At 47.0% G+C, this 26,685-nt stretch overlaps 2 protein-coding genes across 5 annotated transcripts in view; both read left to right on the top strand.

Annotated features, from left to right (window-relative positions):
* The window catches only part of LOC140116903 (uncharacterized), a 49,428-nt gene extending 25,569 nt beyond the window's left edge, over positions 1-23,859 (top strand). The window contains exons 7-11 of the mRNA XM_072133332.1: positions 10,281-10,298; positions 11,814-11,873; positions 19,528-19,657; positions 19,771-20,082; positions 22,262-23,859. Coding sequence (XP_071989433.1) covers positions 10,281-10,298; positions 11,814-11,873; positions 19,528-19,657; positions 19,771-20,082; positions 22,262-23,445 — 1,704 coding nt within the window. The 3' untranslated portion in view covers positions 23,446-23,859. The remainder of the gene's footprint in view (positions 1-10,280; positions 10,299-11,813; positions 11,874-19,527; positions 19,658-19,770; positions 20,083-22,261) is intronic.
* The window catches only part of LOC140119790 (uncharacterized), an 822,703-nt gene continuing 807,687 nt past the window's right edge, over positions 11,670-26,685 (top strand). Inside the window, exons 1-2 of one of the 4 annotated variants that reach the window (XM_072139167.1) lie at positions 11,670-11,873; positions 19,032-19,175. The gene's annotated coding sequence lies outside the window, so the exon portion shown is untranslated. Of the gene's footprint in view, positions 11,874-13,516; positions 13,695-17,552; positions 17,779-18,581; positions 19,176-26,685 lie in introns of those variants that run through there. The other 3 variants (XM_072139171.1, XM_072139172.1, XM_072139170.1) reach the window with 3 other exon arrangements.

Below are 26,685 nucleotides of genomic sequence, written 5' to 3' on the forward strand. Positions count from 1 at the left end.
TTGAAAGTGAAAGGAATTTTTTTTAAAAAAATAGTAGTAATACTTGCTCACCTTCTTACTTTGTGAATAATATGGCACAACTCTAAATCAAGTGTTTTTAATGATCGGGGTGCAGCCTACCTCCTCTTGTATTAGAATGCAGTAGCATCACCACTTGTGATCAGTGAAATTGTAGGGGAGAAATGTACAAGGAACTGAGGGCGCATGTCAGCATCGGTGGTGGTGTACCCACCACAAGCGATGACGTAAGCAGATACCTGGGAGCAGAGTCTAAGTGCCAACCGGTATTCACCAGATCCCACCACAAAGCGAGTTTGACTTGCTGTGGCAGGATACCGACAGGTGCTCTAAAGGTGCAACTTTGCTCACTGTAGTGGCCAAGGCAAGGAACAAAAACAGCAGAATCAGAGTTGTAGTCAGGCAGTAGGTCAGGACAGACAGCACAGGATCGGAGTCGGGAATGCAGCAGAAGGTCAAGACAGGCGGCTGGGAATCGAGGTCAGGACTGGAAGCAGAGGTCACAAAAGATAAATTCAAGAGTCTCAAAAAAAACTTTCGCTTAGGCATCAAGGCACAAAGATCTGGCAGGTGTCAGAGGAAGAGGTAGGCAATATATTAGCAGCGCACTGGCCCTTTAAATTTCAAAGAACCCTAGGGTGGGGACACATGCGTCCCACAGGAGCCATCGCTGGAGAGCTGTTAGGTAAGAGTGGCTGCCATGCTGGGATGCTGCTTCACAGGGGACACAGTTGCACCTGCGACCCAAAACTTGGGACGTGGGTACCCCGACCCCCGGCTTCCCTTGGGCCTCCCCCTCTTCTTGGCCAGAAGGAAATTTTGAAAAACACTGTGGTCCAAAATGTTGTCTTTGGGCTCCCAAGATCCTCCCAAAGAGGAAGAGGTGAGCATGGATGTCCTCAAGACAAAAAAGAAGGGAGTGGCACAGCAGATACAGAGTCCAGGGAATTATAGCAGAGTTACGGCCAAAGTAACAGGGTGGACCAGTCGTCCTGTCAAGAAGAAACAAATTGCCGTAGATAGCAGCCAAGGGTCTAATTGACTCTCTCCACTTGCCCGTTTGACAGCGGATGATATGCAGAAGAGAAGTCCAGCTTTAGTTGAGATTGGTTGCACAAGGAACGCCAGATCCTGGAAACAAACTGGACCCCTCGGTCCGAGACAGTGTGCTGAGGAAGTCCATGAACCCGGAAGATGTGGAGAAAGAACAAGCTGGCCAGACGAGGAGCTGACGGCAGACCAGGCAGAGGAACAAAGTGGGATATTTTAGAGAAACGGTCTATGACCACCCAGATGACGGTATTACCGGAAGATGGCGGAAGATCTGTAACAAAGTCCATGGCTATGTGAGTCTACGAGCAGTTGGGTATAGGCAGTGGCAAAAGCAGACCTGCTGGCTTAAACGTGACAACTTATTTCGGGCACAGGAATAAAGGAACTCACAATATCTTGCACATTCTTGACCAGACCTGGCCACTTATAGAAACAAGAGATGAGAGCGACCGATCTCTGCACCCCAGGGTGCCCAGCCACATGAGAGCAATGTCCCCAAGTTAGTATCCTCTGCCAAAGAGCAGGTAGGACATAGGTCTCGCCAGGAGGGATTTGTGTGGCAACAACAAGCTGTTCAGGAGGAATGATAAGTCGTGGAGCTGGTTCATCCCCAATTACATCGGAAACACGAGAGAGGGCATCGGCTTTGACATTCTTCTCTGCTGGAGAGTTAAAGCGAGAGAAGAAGAGGGACTGACGAGTCTGTCGTGGATTGAGATGCTGACGGCCTGGAGATATAAGAGATTCTTGTGATTAGTATAGATATAGACCGGATGATGAGCTCCTTCCAGAAGGTAACGCCACTCTTCCAAGTCAAGCTTTATGGCCAGAAGCCTACATAGTAGTTCGATTCTGCAGCGGAGAAGGTTTTCGAGAAGAAGCCGCAAGTTAGAGTTTGGCCTTTGGGCCCTTTCTGGGTGAGAAAGCCTCCATCTCCTAATGAGGAGGAGTCAACCTCTAACAGGAACGTGTTCTCTGTATCAGGCCAAGTGAGTACAGGAGCAGAGGCAAAGGCAGACTTCAGCTCGGAGAAAGCCTCTTCAGCCGACAGAGGCCAGAGCTTAGGATTGGCATTTTTCTTGGTTAGCGCCACAATGGGAGACATGAGGGAGGAAAAATGCAGTATGAACTGCCTGTAGTAATTGGCGAATCCCATGAATCTCTGGATGCCACAAAGTCCCAATGGACTGAAATATCGCAGACAATTTTGTGAGATCCGTCCTTTGTCATAGATGATATACCTGAGGAAAGGAAGACTCTTTTGGTGGAATTGACACTTCTAGAACTTGGCATATAGGCGATTGGCCCTCTAGAACTTTTCATACATGAACCTGGTGGGATTCGAGGTCCGTAGAGAACACCAGGATATCGACCAGGTAGACTACAACACAGGTATATAGCAAGTCTCTGAAATTGTCGTTGACGTGCTTCCCTATCCCAGGTAGTTCTAATTTGGTGAAGACCTTGGCTCCACTTAGGTGGTCAAAGAGTTCTGTGATCAGCGGCAATGGGTAGCGGTTCTTCTCCGTAATTTTGTTAAGATCGCCTAAGACCTAAATAGTAAAAAGCCCTAAATAGTAAAAAAGATACCATAATAGTAAATGGACTCACACATTTCGAACTTACAAGGAGTCCATAGCCAAGGCACTAAGTATAAAACTAAAGTGATAGGCACTAAGGTCATTAATCGCGTAACAGGCAAAGAGGAGGGACCAATATGACGGGTATGACTGACTAATGTATATGTAAATATATCCGAGAAAGCTAAAAATAAAGTTAAAATATGTACATTAAGTCATTTCTTTGATTTAAAGGGAACCTACCACCACGGATCTACCTATAAAGGTAGATCGGGTGGTAGGTGCATCTATAGGACGTGAGGAGAGCTCTTTTAAAGGCTAATCCTCACATCCCCACAATCTTTTACTAACTTTTAATTCCCTAATATGTCAATTTTATAAAGAGGCTACTGGGGCGTGGAGTAGCCGGAGGCTACATGGCGCGGCTACTACATGCCCCAGTAGCCTCTTTGACCGTCCTACCAGATGTCTTTGGCGCACAGCTCCTCGTAGCTGCGCACCCTGGCCAGCGAAACCTTTTGTCTGCGGATGCGCAGAACAGAAGGCCCAAGTATTAGCCGGGGGTCATGCCGGGGGTCAAGCAAGCTGTCCAGCTAAGGTCATGATTCAAACTTCATTTTTATTTAACCTGTTTGCTCGCCTGTGTCAGGGAAATATCCCCATATCTCGATGTGATGTGGTTCCAAATCATTGTATAGTACGAGCTGCTCGGGGAATTCGGTGAATCACTCACCTGCCAGCTAATTCCCTTTGACATTTAATGAGAGGCCAGTCTGTCCTTCACTTTTGTTATATATTTTGGTCTTCTTCTCAGGGAAATTAGTATAAACAAGGCCTCGGAGAAGGAGTAGTTAACCTTTTCGGAGAATGTCCTGGTAAAATTTGTTATGGTCAATAGCATTGCAGTATTCTATCTCCTTGTCACTCCCCTTTTTCATGATGATTTTGTGTTTTATATATGCGCTTGGATGTAGAGATTCTACATTCACTAAGAGACTGATCTGTGTCTTGGGTTTTGTGCTCTCATCCCGGTACCGGGCAGCCATAAAAGGGTTAATTTGAAAGTCACCTTTACAACTGATAAGGGCGGTTTAAGCCCTAGATAAAAATATCTATCAGTTATGGATAGAAAAAATACATTTTTCTTTAAACCATGCCATGAATAAGCTAGCTAGGAATGGTGAGAACCCTGTCTGTGGAAAAAAAATCATTATCAAAGGTAAAATAGTTATTAGTAACATCTTACATCACCTCTAAAATAAAAGAAATTTGTAACCTGGGAAATAAACTGTATTTTTCAAGATGATAATGTGTGGCTTGAATTGCCAGACTGTGTGGAATGCAGGCATATAAAGATGCCACATCACAGGTAACCCAATGAAATGCTGACAAATGTGTCCATCATTTTTAGCATTTCGAAAGAATCTTCTTTATGATAGCAGGTGTCCTTGTTACAAAGGGCTGTAAGATAGTGTCAAGCCATGGGGAAGTGAATTCCAGGAGAGATCCTGTGCCTGAAATTATGGGACGCAAAGGTGGAGGAAAGACATTAATAATAATTCTTTATTTATATTATAATAATTCTTTATTTATTCTTGTCATACTTAGGTAAAGCATAGAAATGGATATGTACGGAAATTTGGGAATGAATGACTCCTTTGCGTTCATGTTTAGAATGCCCAGAGTGACACCATCTTCCAATAACCTGTCAGGCACCAGGGGTAGTGGACCCACTGGACCACCGCAGGCGATGGTGTAAGCCGACATTTGGGAATGGAGTCTAAGTGGCCCCCCATTTTCACCAGAGCCTGTCGCAATCAGGTTGGAATTGCTGCACGACTTTGTCCACGGTGGAGGCGTAGTACAGACTTCTAGTCAATAACACAACCGGGGTCACAAGAGGAAATCGCTGAGTAAACACAGAGCATCAGGAACTCAGGAACAAGCTTTCTCAATGGCTATACGGCACAAAGATCTGGCTGAGTGTGCAGGGAGAGGCTGGCTTATGAAGGATGTTGGGAATGGCCAGTGCCAATCAATGGTGCCCTGGCCTTTTAAATTTTCGGGAGCCGGCACATGCCGAAGTAGAAACAGGAACACGGACAGGTGAGTCGGGGTGATGGGGCGCAGGGAGGGGCACTGGTGAGCCCGTGACATAACCTAGAAAGTCTTTCAGAAACATCGGGTGTGGGATCCGATCTCAAAGGAGAGTATACCATTTTATCATCTAAAAGTATTTTGCATTCACGTAGATATAAGTCAGTGTCCAGTATGATTGTCATATAGTTATATATCGATTGTTCTTTAAATCCTTAATTGCATTTTCTTCTATACTGGAAATATTTTTCTTGGAAATGAAAGTAGAAGAAACTAGCAATAAAGCTAAAAGTTTTTTCAACAAGCATTTGGAATTTATCCATGACGGAAACTCTAGAGTTTATGGGATCAAAACTTGGATAAGGCATAGGAATTATGTCAGACAGATCAATATTGGTGTCATCCTGTTGTGAGGGGATATTCGGTAAATCAAGTAGCTGCATCGTAGTGACCTGATCCTCGAGTTAGGTGATTCCTGAAAATGTTGAAATACCTTTTATGTTGAATAAAACGTTGGAATTGAAACAAGTCTGTGTGTGTTTTTTTTTAATTTTTAACAGTCTCACAAATTTATTGACATCTTTAACAGTCTGATATCATTTCATATTAGTAGATGGTATGAAATTAACTCCTTTGGATAACAATTTTGTTTGTGTAGTATACAAGCAGTATGGCTGACCACAGAAAAATCCTTCTTATAAAAAAAAGTGTCTACAATGAATGCATTAATTATTTTCTTTCTTGGTTTTTTGTTGCTGTTTGTGGCTGTGTTTTCCGCCTGCTCTGCGGTTGCGTTTTTTTTTTTTACCACAGTTGTTTGATTGTTTTTTGGTCCCCCTCTGGTTTCAATACCATGTAAAGATACATTTCTTTGAGAAATAGGAGAAATATCTGTGCATGTATCAGATGTCTCCTATTCCATTGAGCTATAAGTTGGTTTGTGTAAAGGAGATCGCATTGGTCTTGGACGCCATGTTGCACACTCTTCTCCATTTTCAGACTCCGCGTACATGTCACATAACCTGCCTAGTGATTCTTTTCTTAGTTTCACTACTGATTAAAAGTTTGAGTGGAGTTTCTATTCAAACAAGGAAAAATAGAAAACACAAAGACTAAGGCTCCTTCCGCACTTGCGTTTTTCACGCACAAGTTCTGCGCGTGCTTTTGACGCGCAGAACTTGCATTGCACTCTGTCCCATTGTTTCCAATGGGCCTTTCCTCATTTGCGTTGTTTTTCACGCGCGTGCGTTTGTTTTGACACCCGTCAAAATCGCAGCATGCTCTACTTTTTTGCGTTTCATGCGCGTTTTTCCCGCCCCATTCAAGTCTATGGAGACGCATCAAAAATGCATTGCACTCGCAAGCAATGCAAGTGCAATGCGAGTGCAATGCGTTTTAAATGGATGGGTTGCTAGGTGACATGAATAATTCCCCTGCTCGAGATTGAGCATTTAATTAAAAAAACACAGTGAAGAACAGTGAAGAATAGAATAACAACAGTGAACACAGGATCATTTAAGTGAAGAACACAGTGCAGAACACAGTGCAGAATAGATTACAGATGTTCGGCACATCTGCTTACTTGTCGGGAGATACGCGCGGAACGGTGCGAACAAAATAGCATGTGAAGAACAATATATATGTGTGAAGAACACATTGTAGATGTTTCCATACATCTGCAATGTCTTCTTCACACATATATCCTTTGTTCACTGTTTTTATTCTATTCTTCACTGTGTTCTTTACTGCGTTTTTCACTTAAATGATCCTGTGATCACTGTGTTCACTGTTTTTATTCTATTCTTCACTGTTCTTCACATCTGCTAACTTGTCGGGAGATAATATACGCACAGAACAGTGAAGAATAGATTGTAGATGTTTGCATACATCTGCTAACTTATCAGAAGACATTCTTTTTCAATTAAATAAAACATTTTATTCCCGAACCATGGTCCCTTTGAAAAATGCTCGAGTCTCCCATTGACTTAAAAAACGCGTGTGAAAAACGCACCGAAAATGCAAAGAAAAAAACGCGAACAACACACGCGTGAAAAACGCAAAAACGCTAATGACTCCAAGGAAAAATGGAACAAAAACGCGGCAAAAAACTTCAGTTTTTTACGCATTGCACCCTGACGTGAAATGCAACGCTAGTGTGGAAGGGGCCTAAGTGCTGGTATGTACACAAGCGGGCAATACTATTAAGTGTCTTGACCCCTGAAATGTAACACTATTGGATGTAAGCACACAAAGGAATGTAGAACCATTGGCTGTCTGCACACAAACAAAATGCCCAGATGTTCACCTGGATACAAAACAATAAAATGACAAAATACATAAGTGCATTTCATAACACTTCCCAACTTTTTTTTTTTTCCGAACAAGTATCTCAACCAAAAAGAGGAGGAAATTGGGCTAAAGCCCAACGAAACAGAGAAGCCTATTGGATTCTTACTATGAAAACAAGAGCCCCGCTTGGCTTAAATCAAAGAAATTAATTAATGTACATATATTAACTGTATTAAAAACCTTTCTCTGATATAATTACATACACATTAGTCAGTCATAGCACAAGCAGAGCCTTATTAAAGTTAACAATTTAATATACATAAAAATAAAGTACACTCAAAAACAAAATTTTTATTAAAATAAAAAGAAAGTTAAAGCCAATACACATACAATACTTACAAACAGGGGAAGCAGAAACAAAAAACTCTTGCTATGGAAATAGGTAGAAGTTCCTTGGCCCGAGGACAGGGCATGGAGAGTGATCCAGTCTTCTAGTGTATAGAGTCCCCAAACTGAACCAAGCCATGTGGCCGCTTCACTAATTTAAAGCCAGGAGGCTGTGATGTCTGGGGTTTTATTAAAACTGCACAACTTTTAATTGGAAGATGACACAACCATGCCATTGCTTCCAACCAAGTACCTTATTACCATTTACCCCATACCAAACTAGGGGTGTCTAAGCCTAATATTAGTGTTGTTCTGCAATTGGCAGTTAGGCATCCAATACTTGGTCTAGAAATGTATCTAGATCCTATAACTGCCTCGTTTAACTGGGGACCCATAATTATGAATTATGACCCAGTTATGGACAGCTAAGGTATTCTCCTCCTTACTCAATGTACTGATTTGGCTCAGTTTATCCAAGAACCGGCGTCCAATATATGGGTACTCATGGCAGGTGAGCTGAAATTTTCTGTTTTTGACCTGGTTGGGTGTCACAGGTGCTCCTACGACCCATGTCCCGGGTCACAAGCCTCTCTGTGCCCCCTCATGTCAACAGAAACCCTTCTTACCTGTCCACGTTCACCGGCAGTCCCCTCGCTCCGGTGTGTGCTGGCAGTCTGAGATTTAAAGGGGCAGCGTGTGGATAATTGCGGCCGGCCGCCTTTCCTGTTAAATTCCCGGCCCTTCCTGTGTCCCCTGACGGATCTTTGTGCCTTGTGCCATAAAAGAAGCTTGTTTCCCTATGTCCTGTGATTGTTTGCTGAATTCACATTGTGACCCCGGTTCCGTTTGTGACTACGCTTCTCTGTTGCCAGCCCTGACCTTCTGCTCAGCCATTGACCCCGATCCTGTGCAGCCTGTTTTGACCTCCTGCCTGTCCCCGACCATGATACTGCCTCACGACTCTGTAGCTCGCCTGTGGAACAACCTGGTGGCACCACGCCTCAGCAAGTCCAACCACGTTGCAGTGAGCTCTGATGAACACCAGGTACCACTTAGACTCCGCTCCCAGATGTCGTCTTACATCATTGCTTGCGGTGGTTCAGTGGGTCCATTTCCCCTGATCCTGAAATTGGGTTTCTTTAGTACAGCATAGGGAACTGGTTTGGCTGAGTGAGAGGCTATTGACTAGGGGCAGGGAGTAAGAGTTCTCCTTATGGAGAGTTTGCCAATTAAGGCCACCTTATAGGCGTGTGGAGACTTGTAGCCATTGGTGCTCCACTGGGTAATTCTGGGAAATGCACAAATACGTTTTCTAAGGTGGGAAATGTAAATAATAATAATAACTTTATTGTCCTCAAAAAGAAAATACAGGTGTTGCGCACCATCCATACAAAAACACAATACAACAAATAAGGAACAAACATTAATGCATATACAATTCAATCAATAAAAAAATTAAAAAAGATAAATGTATCTCCTAACATGGTCCGCAATAGTTAGTTCATAATATGTATTAGACAGTTAATAATAACAGGTTCTACCATCACTGTACAGTCTGATAGAGAAGGGCACAAAACTTTTCTTCATCTTTTCTGTTTTACACATCCAGTGATTATATCTACCACTAAATGCACTTTGCTGAGCAGCCAATGGGGCAGATTTACTTACCTGGTCCATTCGCAATCCAGCGGCGCGTTCTCTGCGGTGGATTCGGGTATTCCGGCGATTCACTAAGGCAGTTCCTCCGCCGTCCACCAGAACTCGCTGCTGCGCTGAAGTTCCCCCGAGGTCCGCCGGAATGCACGAGCCTATACCTGGTGAAGGTAAGAGCGAGTCCCGCGACACAATTTTTTAAAAAAATGTGGCGTTTTTTCTGAATCCGTCGGGTTTTCGTTTGGCCACGCCCCCCCAATTTACGTCGCGTGCATGCCAGCGCCGATGTGCCACAATCCGATCACGTGTGCCAAAATCCCGGGGCAATTCAGGGAAAATCGGCGCAAATCGGAAATATTCGGGTAACACGTCGGGAAAACGCGAATCGGGCCCTTAGTAAATGACCCCCAATATGTCAGGATTCGGATTCCTTGTTTCCATGATAATGTTATTATACCTGCCTAGCACTCTTTTACTGAAAACTGTTTCTATGGACTCCAGTGAAATTCCTACCACAGACCCGGCTTTTCTGATCTGACTACTATGTCTCCACCTGAGCTGAGATTCCTGGGCCCCTCGCTGCAACTGCAAAGAATAACATGTCTTCCAGCATTGTTCTATAGAAGCCATACAGTAAGAAGTGGCAAATATTAAAGGGGGGCATCTGCTTGTGGGGGTAGTGGGCATCTGTCTGGAGGTCTCTGCCTGTGGGGCTGAAATGTGGCATATTTTTATGGGCTTGGGGTTCTCTGTTTGTGGAGTGTAGGGTGGCATCTGTCTGGGCTGGGGGTCTCTGCCTGTGGAGGGAGGGGGCATTTTTTCTGGGGTCTCTGCATGTGGGGAGAGGGGGGATCTGTCTCGGGATCTCTACCTGTGGGGGGAGAAGGGCATCTGCCTAGGGCTCTCTGCCTGTGGGGGGGGGGACATCTGCCTGCAGTCCTTTTTGTGGGCTTGGGGTTCTCTGTTTGTAGGGACTAGGGGGGCATATGTCAGGGCTAGGGGGGGTCTCCGCGCAGACAACTGTTAAATACCTGCCAAAGCTGTGCAAATCCTGAAAACAGTGAACATTCCAACTAAAGTGCGATCCCCGACCCTAACTAAATAAGCCCCAGTGTCTATGACCGGAATCTGAGCATCGCAGTGGTATATGATGCAAGGAGTCCCTGTTTTCTTGCAAAATTGACACTGTTATCATGTTTGCAGTTTAGCATTGTTGCTCAGGTAAGAAGGGACTCCTTGCATCATATATAACTATAATGCTTGAAATCTAGCCACTGGATGGTTTGGGATTTGCATATGATTATCATATCTATCTGTTTTAAGGGAAGGGTTAAAAAATAATAAAGAACATATACTCACGTCCTCTGGTTCTCCCATGGCACCGCCTGTCACTATGTTGATTGAATTTGGTAAAAATTGGCCAATATGTCACATTGTCCTTTTTTTGGGGACAGCTCTGGGTACATTCTCATGCTGTAATAAAAGATACTTGGAAGAGATCAGTCCCTCTGCTGACACATATCAATATGTTTGTACCATTTTATTACAATGGTAAAATCTATAGCGAGAAATCTGGATCCAGTTACTACCTTCAAAACCTTCTGGGAGCCCAAACAGATTCTATATTCAAAAGTCCAGGATACTATATAGCAGTGGTGGCGAACCTATGGCACGCAGAGCTCTCTCTGTGGGCACGCGCATCGCCCCCGCACAGGTTCAGTTTATAATCGGAGCTCCGGCCCGGACTTACACAACTCTTTATGATTTGCTCCGGGACCTTGTGACATTGAATATCTGCTCCCAGAGCAGCTCTGACAGTAACTTCCTCCAGCAGCCGTGGGGTAGGTGCACGCTCTGCCTCCTCATCCTCCTAGCAGCAGCATCCCGGGCTGGAGCTGTACAATATCACACAGAAGTTACCTGCCATCCACCATCCCTGAAGACTACACAGCGTGGAAGGGGATTATAAGGGTGAGGAATAAGAGGATGACACACTCCATATCTGGTTACTATTCCTCTTTTTCTCTGTGTACCTGGCATCGACCGCGGGTAAAAGTAAGATGACAGTAAGCATGGTTCTGGTACGTGGCTTTGCCACTATTTCCGAGAGCCGTTGTGTGTATTGGCAGAGCAGGGAGTGTATTACTCCAGGAGATGAAGATGATTCACTGTATAGCGGTATTATTTACCCCTGTATATATGGGTATATATCCCTGTGTGTGTATAGCGGTATTATTTATCACTGTATGGCGGTATTATTTACCCCTGTATATATGGGTATATATCCCTGTGTGTGTATAGCGGTATTATTTATCTATCACTGTATTCCGGTATTATTTATTCTTATATAATGGTAAAATGAATCACTGTTTGCTGTAGGTTAGTGATAGTACTTGTCTTTAGTATCATTGTATTTATGTTGCTGTAATGGTGGTGGTCATCATGTAGCAGTATTACTTGGCCCTTGTATTGGGGTATTTATTATTGCTGGTAATATTGGGATAAATTCCCATGTTGACTCAGTCTCTAAAAGGTTCGCCACCACTGCCCTATAGTATAAATACTAGACTACACGGGCAAATGGAGAGAACCTACCAGCAGCCCTCACGTATGGGCAGGAGGCAGGACCTACCAGCAGCCCTCACATTCTAGTGTCACCTTTGTCTCATCTGCAGCCTCTTCCCAGGGATCTCCAGGCTTCCTGTGTAAACGCTGTAATTGTCCCTCCCACACAAGTCACATGATCATGACGTCATCGGAGGTCCTTCAAATAACAAGGAAATAGCATCCACCAAGGTAAGTGATCAGAGGAGGTGACCAGGAGAAGGACTACAACTCCCAGCATACTCCTGGAGCACATACACACACTATATGGAGCGACTACAACGCCCAGCATGCTCCTGGAGCACATCCACACACTATATGGAGGGACTACAACACCCAGCATGCTCCAGGAGCGCACACACTATATGGAGGGACTACAACACCCAGCATGCTCCGGGAGCACACACACTATATGGAGGGACTACAACTCCCAGCATGCTCCAGGAGCACACACACTATATGGAGGGACTACAACTCCCAGCATGCTCCAGGAGCGCACACACTATATGGAGGGACTACAACGCCCAGCATGCTCCTGGAGCGCACACACTATATGGAGGGACTACAACTCCCAGCATGCTCCAGGACCACACACACTATATGGAGGGACTACAAATCCCAGCATGCTCCAGGAGTACACACACTATATGGAGGGACTACAACTCCCAGCATGCTCCAGGAGCACACACACTATATGGAGGGACTACAACTCCCAGCATGCTCCAGGAGCACACACTATATGGAGTGACTACAACTCCCAGCATGCTCCAGGAGCACACACACTATATGGAGGGACTACAACTCCCAGTATTCTCCAGGAGCACACACACTATATGGAGGGACTACAACTCCCAGCATGCTCCAGGAGCACACACACTATATGGAGGGACTACAACTCCCAGCATGCTCCAGGAGCACACACACACTAAATGGAGGGACTACAACTCCCAGCATGCTCCAGGAGCACACACATTGTACAATGGGAGTTGTAGTGCGGGGGGTCCTGTTTCTGGAGATAATTGTCGCTGTTGAATCTTATGGCTCAGGTCACACGATGCAGTTTCCTGCTCAGTCAGATCCTTGTGCGTTAGTGATGTGTCGTTGGTGAGGGACGTGAGCCGGCTCCCCTTAGTGAGCTGATGGCTCACTTAACCCTGCCAGAATAACGTAATTAGTTCAGGAGCCAGAAGAGCCGGAATCCCCATCACTATTGAGCGGCTCTTCCTCTGTGATAGTAATAACACATCCTCCTTCTCCTTCTATAATTCTCCATGATACTATATGAAGGGTCTGAATATCCTGTGAATTCTCGGCCTGTGGTATTATACAGTATACATCCCCTAGAAGACTCCTCTATATAATAATCACCTCAGAGACGTCTCACTGTAAGTGTCCATTCACCATCTCACTGATTCTACAAAGAATGAAGAAAAGGAATGAACATTAAAACTCATTTCTAAAGATGTAAGACATGAGCTTCCTATACATCTGCAACATCCCCCACCGGGGCCTAGCCTTTTCTCGGGGCCTGGAGTCAGCCGGGGCCCGCAGTACCTGAGTGGCTGGCGGTTGCGGCCTAGGCACGCTAGTGTCACGGTGCTTGGTATGGGGAACTGGAGGGCTGTCCTACAGCCTGGCAGGTCTCCAGCAGGGTGGTGTTGGCAAGAAATGATGAGGGAGAGGCTGCTATAGCGGATCTCCCTGGGGCAACCCTTTGGTGTCTAGAGTATGAGTCTCTGTGTGGTGGACAGGGTGCCGGTGATGATGGCAGCCGTAGTAGCAGGGACCAGACGGAGGCAGAGGTTGAACGAAAACAACTTACAGTTCTTTATTGGAACCGACAGGAACCGCAGCAACGTGCCTTTAACAGAATGGTGGAGTACTGAGATGCAGCTGGAGGAAGCCACAGGAGGTAGATCGCCAGCCTGGATGCAGAGGGCAGGCTGGGAGGTAGCTGTGTCCTAATAGGAAGCTTCAGCTTGTCCTGGAGTGCTTCAGGTATCACCCTTGAAGGTTGGATGATACCCCTTTCCTCACTAACTCTAATCTATTAGCTCCACTCTTCAGAGGCCGGGGCTAGGCTCTTCCTGCTCTGGTATGGTATGCTGGCTGAATAGAGTCTGGACTGGGGTAACCCAGTCTGCTTCTTCTGATCTGAACTAGACTAAAACTAAACTCTTCGGATGTCCTGCAGACCCTCAGGTCTGACCAGGACTGGTCTCTTCTCCCTCCTGGGAGAGACTGCTCTCTAGAACATTCCTGGCCAGGGGTTTTGTAACTCCTCTGGTCAGGTGGTGGCTGCTCCTCCAATTACATCTCAGCTTACATTAGACAGAATGCAATACAAGTGATTGGATGATCTTGAATCATACAAAACACTTAACTCCTGCTTTGCCAGGCAGGAGCTACCACTGCAATGTCCCCTGTGTGATGTGATGACATGCTGTGGGACGTATTCGCAAGCACTCCTTCGCCATTGCATCGGCGAGGGTGTTGCATACCCCCGGGGCAATTGAAAGAGCCGCCCTCGACTCGACTACAGATGGTTGGGGCGCAGAGGTAGATAAGGGCACTTCTGGGAAGTGCAGGCTATGTGAGATGTAGGGACAAACCGCCCATGGTCCTGGAGACAGGCACCTGGGTTGGTGTCAGACTAAGACAAAGACATGTAAATGCTAAGTATGACAGTTGGTCACTAACGCCATTAAACCGAACTGTACAGTAGGAAAGGTGTGGTGTCATGTCCTGTAATCCACTCCTTGCACCAAGGCCTGTATATTTGTTATGTAAACACTTCTTCCCTGGCGACAAATATATAGTGTGTGTATATGCATTACATTGGCATATGTGACACAATTAAGCATTATACAATGTACAAGTACCTGCCGACTAACATTCTTACCCTTGTATGAGCGGCATCCAGGTGCTATCTTTGTAACACCCCCGGTCCCCTAAAGACCCGCAGTTTACGGACTACCCCCACGTGCAAACCTCGGTTTGAGGGATAAGGTAGCGATCAGGGTTTTACATAGAGACGGTCCGACACAGTCACACTACAACCTGAAAAGCCTAGAAAAGGTTAGTGCAAACTACTGGCATAAATTGACAGTGTGCAAACATTTTGGTAAATTCTCATTGGCTTAGGAGCCCAATGGGTACACATCTTAAAACGTTACAAACGTTACAGAGGTAGGCTACTCAGGGTAGCAGAATAAAATGTCTCTTTACCTGAAAAGGAAAAGGCATAAAAGTGCAAGCAGAATGTCCATACCTAAAAGGAAGGCATTAAGTGCAATATAAAAATAAGTCAATGAAGTAGCAACTTTTCCTTGGAGTTGGCAAAAGTCTCACAGAAGGTCTTTAATAGCAAAGTCCATCTTCTGGGTACAGCCCTTGATGTGGGGAAAAGTGCCATAAAAGAAGCAATGGCTCTCCTCTTTGTGTAGAGGGACAGAGTCCTTTGAAGGAATCTCTGCTGGGGCAGAGGAAGGGTGCTATCATAGCACATGACAGTGGGCAGTTCAAGGAGAGTCTCTTGACTGAGATAAATAAGGGTGAGAGTCCCAGGAAAGTCTCTGGCTCTTGTAGAATAGGGGCACTCAGCCCAAATGGGATAGCAGAAATAAATATACATATGTACACAGTACCTGAAGAAGGCTTTCAGCCCATCAGGGGTTACTCAGCATCGCTGGGTTCAGCAGAGACAGGATCCAGCTGCAGCAGGGAATCCTGTGCATCCTCAGCAGGAGTAGGTGCCGGCTGGGGACACCCGGTGGCAGTAGCGGGTACTGCAGGTGCAGCAACATCCTCCGGACCTTCAGGGGGAGAAGCGCTGTCGCCCGAGGTGTCGGCTGTTCCAGCCGGGGGCTCACAGAGGGGTCCAGCAATAAATAGATAGGAACCTGCGGCAGCGCCGCGGCTCCTTCCAGCTCCGGTTCTTCTGGGGCCGGGTCGTCACCCCATTGGTAACCGGCAAGCGGAGAAGTGGGCCTCGTCGGAACCTCCGGACAAGGTTCACTAGCCGGGATGTCTTCTCCCACGGAAGAGCCGCGGGACCTGGCAATGCTCCCGGCAGGAGAGACGGTGGGGGTGGTGCCCTGGATCATGCCCGGCCCATGGATGGCAATGGGACCCGTACTCACGATCACCGTGGATGGAGCATTCACGTGGGTCACCACCCGGGGACTCGCAGCCAAGGAAGAAGTGGTGTTCGGGGATTCTGGCCACTCGTCGTCCTCATACAGTTCATCGTACGATGGGTAGCGGTCCTCGTCGGAGTCCGGGATCCGGATCACACCAGCCGCCCATGGCCCTCGGGGCCCCTCCTGCAGGGAGAACTCAATGCACTCTCCCGGTCTCAAATTGTGAAGCCTTTCCGGAAGGTCAGGCCTCTTGACGGACCGGCGGGGAATAAATATCTCCCGTCCGGTGTAGTCCTGGGTGGCGAAGCCATAGCCACGCTGCCAGTCGAAGTACCGGACCATGCCGGTGGTGCGGTTCTGTTCCACCCAGGCTCCAGCTGCAGACCGGCCGGCCATGTAATGCTGGGCCTCCTTCTCGCGGCGTCGCTGTTCTGAAACAGCGTCTCGGAGTCTCTGGCGGACGGCCTCACCTTGGCCTCGAGGCTGCGGAGGTGCCGGTGCTGGGGCTCGTGGCTCCGGTGCAGGCTCGGATCTCCGTGGTTGTCGGGCAGGTGCCGGAACAGGAGCAGGAGCAGCCGGAGGATCAGGAACCGTCACAGCGGGGCTAGCAGGCCGAACAGCAAGGACAGTAGGCCTCGGAGCAGGTGGCACGGCAGCAGTAGGCCCAGGCGCTGGCTCAACAGGAGTCGGGGCCTCCCCACGTGGCGCCTCCACGTGGGCCCGCGGTACCGGCATGGTAACCGGGAGAGGCACGAAGAACCGCCCGGGTGGTAATTGGTACTCCGTCACCGTCTCGACATACCTCCTGGTGACGAAGGCTCGGGTCAGTCCTCAATGCAGACGGTGCCCAGCAAAGGGCCTCCGGACCGGCTGAGCAGAGACCACAACCATGGTCTCCAAAACCTCGAAGAACTCGGGACGCTCCACGGAACGGAATGGCGGAGGACCCCACATGATGCTGACCTCACTGTCCAAGATCCGCACGAGTTCTGGCGTTTCGTTGAGGCGGGGCAGGAAGTCCAAGTCCTTCCCGCCAAGAGCTGTGGCGGGCTCTAATTTTTCCTGCGCCACAGGAGGCGGGGTTCGCGCCCGGGTGGAGCTTGGTGTGTCGTCTGGGTTTCCCGCCAGTGAAGGTTTTGGCGGCCTGGAATTACTTGCTGCGCCACAGTTTCTGAGGTAAAATCTTCAGGCGTGGCAGCGCCGGATGCAGCAGAGCTGGTACAGTTCTTGCAGGGATTAACCTCTTGATTGCTGGAGCGGCGCTCGACAGCGCGTGGCAGCATTAACACAGTTCAATCCAGAAACACACAATCACTTGGGCCTAAACCCGGATGGCAGCAGGGATAGGCAGCACAGTCTTTTCAATAAAGGATAGTCCTTAATGGCGGAATAAGGCACAGAAGTATCAATCCTGTTCGTGACGCCACTTGCAACATCCCCCACAGGGGCCTAGCCTTTTCTCGGGGCCTGGAGTTAGCCGGGGCCCGCAGTACCTGAGTGGCTGGCGGTTGCGGCCTAGGCACGCTAGTGTCACGGTGCTTGGTATGGGGAACCGGAGGGCTGTCCTACAGCCAGGCAGGTCTCCAGCAGGGTGGTGTTGGCAAGAAATGATGAGGGAGAGGCTGCTATAGCGGATCTCCCTGGGGCAACCCTTTGGTGTCTAGAGTATGAGTCTCTGTGTGATGGATAGGGTGCCTGTGATGATGGCAGCCGTAGTAGCAGGGACCAGACGGAGGCAGAGGTTGAACGAAAACAACTTACAGTTCTTTATTGGAACCGACAGGAACCGCAGCAACGTGCCTTTAACAGAATGGTAGTGGATTGCTGAGATGCAGCTGGAGGAAGCCACAGGAGGTAGATCGCCAGCCTGGATGCAGAGGGCAGGCTGGGAGGTAGCTGTGTCCTAATAGGAAGCTTCAGCTTGTCCTGGAGTGATTCAGGTATCACTCTTGAAGGTAGGATGATACCCCTTTCCTCACTAACTCTAATCTATTAGCTCCACTCTTCAGAGGCAGGGGCTAGGCTCTTCCTGCTCTGGTATGGTATACTGGCTGAATAGAGTCTGGACTGGGGTAACCCAATACAAGTGATTGGATGACAGATCTTGAATCATACAAAACACTTAACTCTTGCCTCTCCAGGCAGGAGCTACCACTGCAATGTCCCCTGTGTGATGTGATGACATGCTGTGGGACGTATTCTCAAGCACTCCTTCGCCATTGCATCGGCGAGGGTGTTGCACATCATACACGGGGGGTGAGCAGGATGTATGTGTACATTGTAGTGGAATGCAGATTTATCACACATATTCAGCCGTGTACAGGATTCCCTGAGCCTCCTACATGGGGAAAGAACAGGATGTATGTGTAGATTGTAGTGCAATCTCCTCTGACCTATACACCATAACTTAAAGGGAACCTGTCATCAGAAATTGGCCTAATAAACCACTAGCAGTATATTGTCAAGCAGCTGAGCAGCTTCTGGATGAAGTATCTTTCAGGGCCTATGGTCAAGCTCTCCTGCCACTGGACACCACCTCCATCTAAATGACATCCTCCCCCAGACTTCAGGAGATCTGATCAATGATGTCCCTGGACATGGCACCATCACAGTGATAGGACATTCTAAGGCAGGGAGAGCTTGACTTCATAAACTTTAAAGTTAATTTTTTGGATGATGCCACCACACTGGACCATGAAAGAAACCTGATCTAGAAGCTGCTCAGTTGCTTGACAACATACTGGTAGTGATTTATTAGGACGATGTCTGATGACAGGTTCTCTTTAATGTTTGAAAAACCATTTTTCATTGTGATCCTCAAAGCCTTGAACTGTCCATTCTGAAAATTCAGTATAGATTCTGTGCACAGCTAAATATGAGTGATATATGTTCATTCCACTCATAGAACCTCCTAGATCTATGCAAGACATTTCGGTCAGACTGGGGGCGAGGAGGTATCTGTGAACCATAGGCTGCTTCTATGCTTAACCCAATGGAGGGCAGGGTCCACGGGATACAGGCCACCCAGAGACACGCATAGCTATTAATGATGTGTGAGGACCCCAGTGATATCCAAGGCAGAGGCTTATTAGATGAGATGTCACCTTTGTTTATTTTTCAGTTTCTAGTGCAGAACATAGGAATGGAAACAAGACAAAGCCAGAACCTCTCCAGACCAAACATCTGAATCCTTCTCATTCTCTCTCAGGTTCCTTGTACTGACCAATTTCTGATGACAAGTTTTATACAAAAGACGAATGATCCACCAGGGATCCGGGAGAAGGACAGAGAGCAGATGGCGGCCAGGATCCTGGAGCTCACCCTGGAGATGATCTCCTTGATAACCGGAGAGGTGAGAGTCTCCCAGGACACGGCTCTTATCTCTAGGAATAACAGCGGGAAATGACTGGAGAGGTGAAGGATTCTTAGGATCTATGTAGTGATCAGTGTCTCCCCATACACAGGATTACACAGTAGTGAAGAAGTCGTCTGGTGAGTGTGTGACCCCCCGTGTGTCAGGAGGATGGACCCAGAGCCCCATCACCGAGCCTCCACCTCATTCACTGATACATGAGCAGAAGATCCTAGAACTTACCTCCAGGATCACTGAGCTGCTGAGCGGAGAGGTGAGCGCTGCCGGGAATGCTGGGACATTGTACAATAACACAAGGGAGGGGTCTGGGTGATGACTGTGTCATTGTGGGTGTCAGGTTCCTATAAGGTGTCAGGACGTCGTTGTCTATTTCTCCATGGAGGAGTGGGAGTATATAGAAGGACACAAGGACCAGTACAAGGACATCATGATGGAGGACCACCAGCCCCTCACATCACCAGGTAAGAGGAGACCTTCCTGATTATAGAGGACAGAGCAGGTGTGAGGTCACCTCCTCCATCATCTCATCATCACATATAGACAATGTATCAGTCACTGTGTATATTTCCTATAGATGGATCCAGGCAGAGAAATCCACCAGAGAGATGTCCCAGTCCTGGAGATTCCCGAGATATTACACAGGAACCAGAGAGGTGTCCCAGTCCTGGAGATTCCCGAGATATCAAAGAGGAACCAGAGAGATGTCCCAGTCCTGAAGATTTCCTTATTGTTAAAGTGGAACCGGAGGAGGAGGTCCCACTGGATCATCAGGTAGATGGAGCTGAGATTCCTGGCTGTTTCTCCATGGAGGAGTGGGAGTATATAGAAGGACACAAGGACCAGTACAAAGACATCATGATGGACCACCAGCCCCTCACATCACCAGGTAAGAGATCTTCCATCACATGGAGGAGCAGGGAACATGGTAGAAATCATTAGTACACAGTTACATGCAGTCTACACTCACCGGCCACTTTATTAGGTACACCATGCTAGTAACGGGTTGGACCCCCTTTTGCCTTCAGAACTGCCTCAATTCTTCGTGGCATAGATACAACAAGGTGCTGGAAGCTCCTCAGAGATTTTGGTCCATATTGACATGATGGCATCACACAGTTGCCGCAGATTTGTCGGCTGCACATCCATGATGCGAATCTCCCGTTCCACCACATCCCAAAGATGCTCTATTGGATTGAGATCTGGTGACTGTGGAGGCCATTTGTGTCCAGTGACCTCATTGTCATGTTCAAGAAACCAGTCTGAGATGATTCTTTATGATATGGCGCATTATCCTGCTGAAAGTAGCCATCAGATGTTACAGGGTACATTGTGCTCATAAAGGGATGGACATGGTCAGCAACAATACTCAGGTAGGCTGTGGCGTTGTACCAAGGGGCCCAAAGAGTGCCAAGAAAATATTCCTCAAACCATGACACCACCACCACCAGCCTGACCCGCTGATACAAGGCAGGATGGATCCATGCTTTCATGTTGTTGACGCCAAATTCTGACCCTACCATCCGAATGTCGCAGCAGAAATCAAGACTCATCAGACCAGGCAACGTTTTTCCAATCTTCTACTGTCCAATTTCGATGAGCTTGTGCAAATTGTAGCCTCAGTTTCCTGTTCTTAGCTGAAAGGAGTGGCACTCGGTGTGGTCTTCTGCTGCTGTAGACCATCTGCCTCAAACTTCGACGTACTGTGCGTTCAGAGATGCTCTTCTGCCTACCTTGGTTGTAACGGGTGGCGATTTGAGTCACTGTTGCCTTTCTATCAGCTCGAACCAGTCTGCCCATTCTCCTCTGACCTCTGGCATCAACAAGGCATTTCCGCCCACAGAACTGCTGCTCACTGGATGTTTTTTCTTTTTTGGACCATTCTCTGTAAACCCTAGAGATGGTTGTGCGTGAAAATCCCAGTAGATCAGCAGTTTCTGAGATACTCAGACCAGCCCTTCTGGCACCAACAACCATGCCACGTTCAAAGGCCACAAATCACCTTTCTTCCCCATACTGATGCTCGGTTTGAACTGCAGGAGGTTGTCTTGACCATGTCTACATGCCTAAATGCACTGAGTTGCCGCCATGTGATTGGCTGATTAGAAATAAAGTGTTAACGAGCAGTTGGACAGGTGTACCTAATAAAGTGGCCGGTGAGTGTATATTCTATGCTGTGTGAGCACTAAGGGTTAATAGCTTATCTGGACAGAGCTGATACTACCCAGGACAAGGTGGGGGAGGGAGTGCAGCATGAGGTGCAGAGACAGACAGAGAAACATCTGTAGAATCTCAGACTGGGAAGGAGGGACCGATAGGTAATAGGGGAGATCTTGTACCTCACTATTCTGTGCAGGAGACTTCTGCTATCACTGTTCTGTAAATATCCAGCTCTGATACGTACACAAAGAGACCTCCTCCTCTGTGAGCAGCTGCCCCTCCCCTCCCATGAAAATGACAGATAAACTATGGACTCCAGCACAGATTCTGCAGCACTGAGGCAATATGAGGGTGATAGAAAGGAATCTGCTGCATATAGGTAACAAAGATAATAGGCCAATTTGTTTTACATCCCAAGAGCTATTGATTTGTGGGGAAAATAACCCTTCAGTTGCTCTTTAAAGAGGACCTGTCACCCTGAACAAGTGCATTAGAAGCTGCATTACTTTAGTAAGCAGCTCCTAGTACTAAAACAAACGCAGCAGAATTACACTGTTAGCTTTATCGGAAACCTCTGATAACGATAACTAATACCGCTGCGCTGCACTGAAAGCGGTCTGGCATATTCATGAGGGGGTGGTCTGAGGCCCGCCCCGCTCGCTACATAGGGCACTGCCCCCTCATGAATACGCTGGGCCGCTTTCAGAGTGACAGGTCCTCTTTAAGCACTAGAATGTGTAGTACTGGGGAAGGACCTGACCTATTTCTCCACCAAGATGTTGATGACATTGATTCAGTCCGATGCTCGGTGTCCCATTGTCTTGTAGACACATGGAGGAAGATGGATTCTCACATGTGCCAAACCACATTTATTCCTACAAATTAATTGATAAACTTTTAATTTTTAGGTGAAGAGCAGATGATTGGCTTCCATCCACCTCCTTCTCCATCTTCCTGCCATGAAGTAGCAGAGAATGGATCACATATTGGCAAAAGAAGAATTGAGCAAGAACTGGAGACAACAGGGTCACATTCTAAATTTGAGAAAAGTATAAAAAAGAGAACTCACACAGGGGAGAAGCCATTTTCATGTAATGAATGTGGGAAATGTTTTACTTTTCAATCACATTTTTTTTTACATCAGAGAAGTCACACAGGGGAGAAGCCTTTTTCATGTTCTGATTGTGAGAAATGTTTTATTCAGAAATCAGATCTTGTTAAACATCAGAAAATTCACACAGGGGAGAAGCCATTTTCTTGTCCTGAATGTGGTAAATGTTTTACTGAGAAATTACATCTATTAAGACATGAGAAAACCCACACAGGGGAGAGGCCATTTGCATGTAAGGAATGTGATAAATGTTTTGTTAGGAAATCAAATCTTGTTAAACATCAGAGAACTCACACAGGAGAGAGGCCATTTTCATGTTCTGAATGTGGGAAATGTTTTACTGATAAATCATATCTTTCTATGCATCAGAGAATTCACACAGGGGAGAAGCCATTTTCATGTACTGAATGTGGGAAATGTTTTACTCTTAAATCAAGTCTTTATGTACATCAGAGAAGTCACACAGGAGTAAAGCCATATCCATGCCCTGAATGTGGAAAATGTTTTATTCAGAAATCAGACCTTGTTAAACACCATAGAAGTCACACAGGGGAGAAGCCATTTTCATGTAATGAATGTGGAAAATGTTTTGCCAAGAAAGCACATCTATCTAAACATCAGAGAACTCACACAGGAGAGAAGCCATTCTCTTGCACTGAATGTGAAAAATGTTTTGTTCAGAAATCAGATCTTGTTATACACCTGAGAACTCACACAGGGGAGAGGCCATTTTCTTGTCCTGAGTGTGAAAGATGGTTTACTGAGAAAGCACAACTAGTAAGACACCAGAAAACTCACACAGGGGAGAGGCCATTTTCATGTCCTGATTGTAATAAATGTTTTATCCGGAAAATAGAACTTGTTAAACATCAGAGAACTCACACGGGGGAGAGGCCGTTTCCATGCCCTGAGTGTGGGAAATGTTTTTATCAGAATTCCTATCTTACTAAACACCAGAAAATTCACATGGGCAAAAAATAAATTTCAAGTGCGGTAAACGCTTTAGCTGTAAGTAAAATTTTATTTCACATCTCAGAATACATACATTTTCATGTTTGTAATATGAAAAATGTTTTACCCAAAAATTGTGAAGCTTGTGAAATTAAAATGGCTTCTCCCATGTATGAAGTCTTTTTATATGTCCTGAATGTGAGAAGAGTTTTACCTAGAAATCACAGCTTTTGGTTCCAAAAATTCTCACAGATGAGTCACTATTGTTATTACTTTCTGTGCGTTTTTTAATGCAAGGTTTTTGTATTAACACTTTGTATTGTATTGTATTGTGTTTGTATAGTTATGTCTTATCTCTACTATTGTACTGATCTAGAGAATAAAGGAAAGGTGTTGTCTCGGCCGCAAACTGTAACCTGAAAGAAAAGAGCACATCTGAATATGGCGCAGCACTGTTTTTCTGTCAATACCACCACATTTAGAAATGTTTCCCATCTTCAAAGCACATGGGACGGAATATTAATTGGTGCCACTATAAAATAGAATTTGCTTTGCAGATAACAATAGCTTTGCAAATTAAAATATCTAAAAGATTAATGGCACATTCTTAAGTTGGTTTGAAGTTACCGGTGAAGGCCACAGGGGTCAATATTGGCCCCTTTTTAATATTTTTTCATTAATGAACGCATTGTGGGTTTACATAGAAGAGTTTCAGTATTTGCAGATGGTAGTAAGGTCTGTAAAGTAATTAATACAGAGAAGGACGGTGTAGCATTAAAGAGGGATATGGAAGTTGGAGGACTGGGTGAGAAATGGCCAATGATAAGGCAGTTATACCCTCTCCTTACAAAGGGTATCCTCGTCACTTAGAGGAGAGGAGGTTGTATCATCACCATAGACAGGGGGCATCCTCTACACCTAGAGGAGAGGAGGCTCTACCATCACCATAGACAGGGGGCATCCTCTACACCTAGAGGAGAGGAGGTTCTACCATCACCATAGACAGGGGGCATCCTCTACACCTAGAGGAGAGGCGGTTCTACCATCACCATAGACAGGGGGCATCCTCTACACCTAGAGGAGAGGAGGTTCTACCATCACCATAGACAGGGGGCATCCTCTACACCTAGAGGAGAGGAGATTCTACCATCACCATAGACAGGGGGCATCCTCTACACCTAGAGGAGAGGCGGTTCTACCATCACCATAGACAGGGGGCATCCTCTACACCTAGAGGAGAGGAGGTTCTACCATCACCATAGACAGGGGGCATCCTCTACACCTAGAGGAGAGGAGATTCTACCATCACCATAGACAGGGGGCATCCTCTACACCTAGAGGAGAAGTGGTGATACCATCCCCATAGACAAGGGGCATCCTCTACACCTAGAGGAGAGGAGGTTCTACCATCTCCATAGACAGGGGACATCCTCTACACCTAGAGGAGAGGAGGTTCTATCATCACCATAGACAGGGGGCATCCTCTACACCTAGAGGAGAGGAGGTTCTACCGTCACCATAGACAGGAAGCATCCTCTACACCTAGAGGAGAGGAGGTACTACCATCACCATAGACGGGGCATCCTCTACACCTAGAGGAGAGGAGGTTCTACCATCACCATAGACAGGGGGCATCCTCTACACCTAGAGGAGAGGAGGTTCTACCCTCACCATAGACAGGGGGATCTTCTACACCTAGAGGAGAGGAGGTTCTACCATCACCATAGACAGGGGGATCTTCTACACCTAGAGGAGAGGAGGTTCTACCATCACTATAGACAGGGGGCATCCTCTACACCTAGAGGAGAGGAGGTTCTACCATCACCATAGACAGGGGGCATCCTCTACACCTAGAGGAGAGAAGGTTCTACCATCACCATAGACAGGGGGCATCCTCTACACCTAGAGGAGAGAAGGTTCTACCATCACCATAGACAGGGGGCATCCTCTACACCTAGAGGAGAGGAGGTTCTACCATCACCATAGACAGGAGGCATCCTCTACACCTAGAGGAGAGGCGGTTCTACCATCACCATAGACAGGGGGCATCCTCTACACCTAGAGGAGAGGCGGTTCTACCATCACCATAGACAGGGGGCATCCTCTACACCTAGAGGAGAGGAGGTTCTACCATCACCATAGACAGGGGGCATCCTCTACACCTAGAGGAGAGAAGGTTCTACCATCACCATAGACAGGGGGCATCCTCTACACCTAGAGGAGAGAAGGTTCTACCATCACCATAGACAGGGGGCATCCTCTACACCTAGAGGAGAGGAGGTTCTACCATCACCATAGACAGGGGCATCCTCTACACCTAGAGGAGAGGAGGTTCTACCATCACCATAGACAGGGGCATCCTCTACACCTAGAGGAGAGGAGGTTCTACCATCACCATAGACAGGAGGCATCCTCTACACCTAGAGGAGAGGCGGTTCTACCATCACCATAGACAGGGGGCATCCTCTACACCTAGAGGAGAGGCGGTTCTACCATCACCATAGACAGGGGGCATCCTCTACACCTAGAGGAGAGGCGGTTCTACCATCACCATAGACAGGGGCATCCTCTACACCTAGAGGAGAGGAGGTTCTACCATCACCATAGACAGGGGGAATCCTCTACACCTAGAGGAGAGGATGTTCTACCATCACCATAGACGGGGCATCCTCTACACCTAGAGGAGAGGATGTTCTACCATCACCATAGACAGGGGGCATCTTCTACACCTAGAGGGATGGAGGTTCTACCATCACCATAGACAGGGGCATGCTCTTAGTGGCTCTAGGCTCCATTAATACCTCTCCCTCAGGCTCATTTGCATACAGTCCTTCATCCTGGTGGTAGTTGCCCTTTAAGGATTATGGAGGCCACTGTGTTCTTAGGAACCTTGAGTGCTGCAGTTTTGTAACCTTGGCCAGATCTGTGCCTTGCCACAGTAGTTTCTTTGAGCTCTTTGGACAGTTCTTAAGACCTCCCGCTTGTCACGTGCTCTGACATGCACTATGAGCAGGGGCGTAATGGCCGTGGTAGCAGAAGCTTCGACCGTGCCTGCTGGCAGTTTGGCCTGCACTTACACACTGCACCTACGTTCAGCACACATGCGGATGAGCTGTGCAGGCTGCAGGTCCCTGTGTGACACTCAGCATACCTGACGCATGCTTGTGGCAAACTTTACGGTGGCTGAGTGAGTAGCACTTCTGCCTTGCAGCGCTGGGGTCCTGGGTTCAAATCCCACCCAGGTCAACATTTGCAAAGAGTTTGTATGTT

The sequence above is a fragment of the Engystomops pustulosus genome, chromosome 2 (genome assembly GCF_040894005.1).
Source record: "Engystomops pustulosus chromosome 2, aEngPut4.maternal, whole genome shotgun sequence".
Taxonomy (NCBI): domain Eukaryota; kingdom Metazoa; phylum Chordata; class Amphibia; order Anura; family Leptodactylidae; genus Engystomops; species Engystomops pustulosus.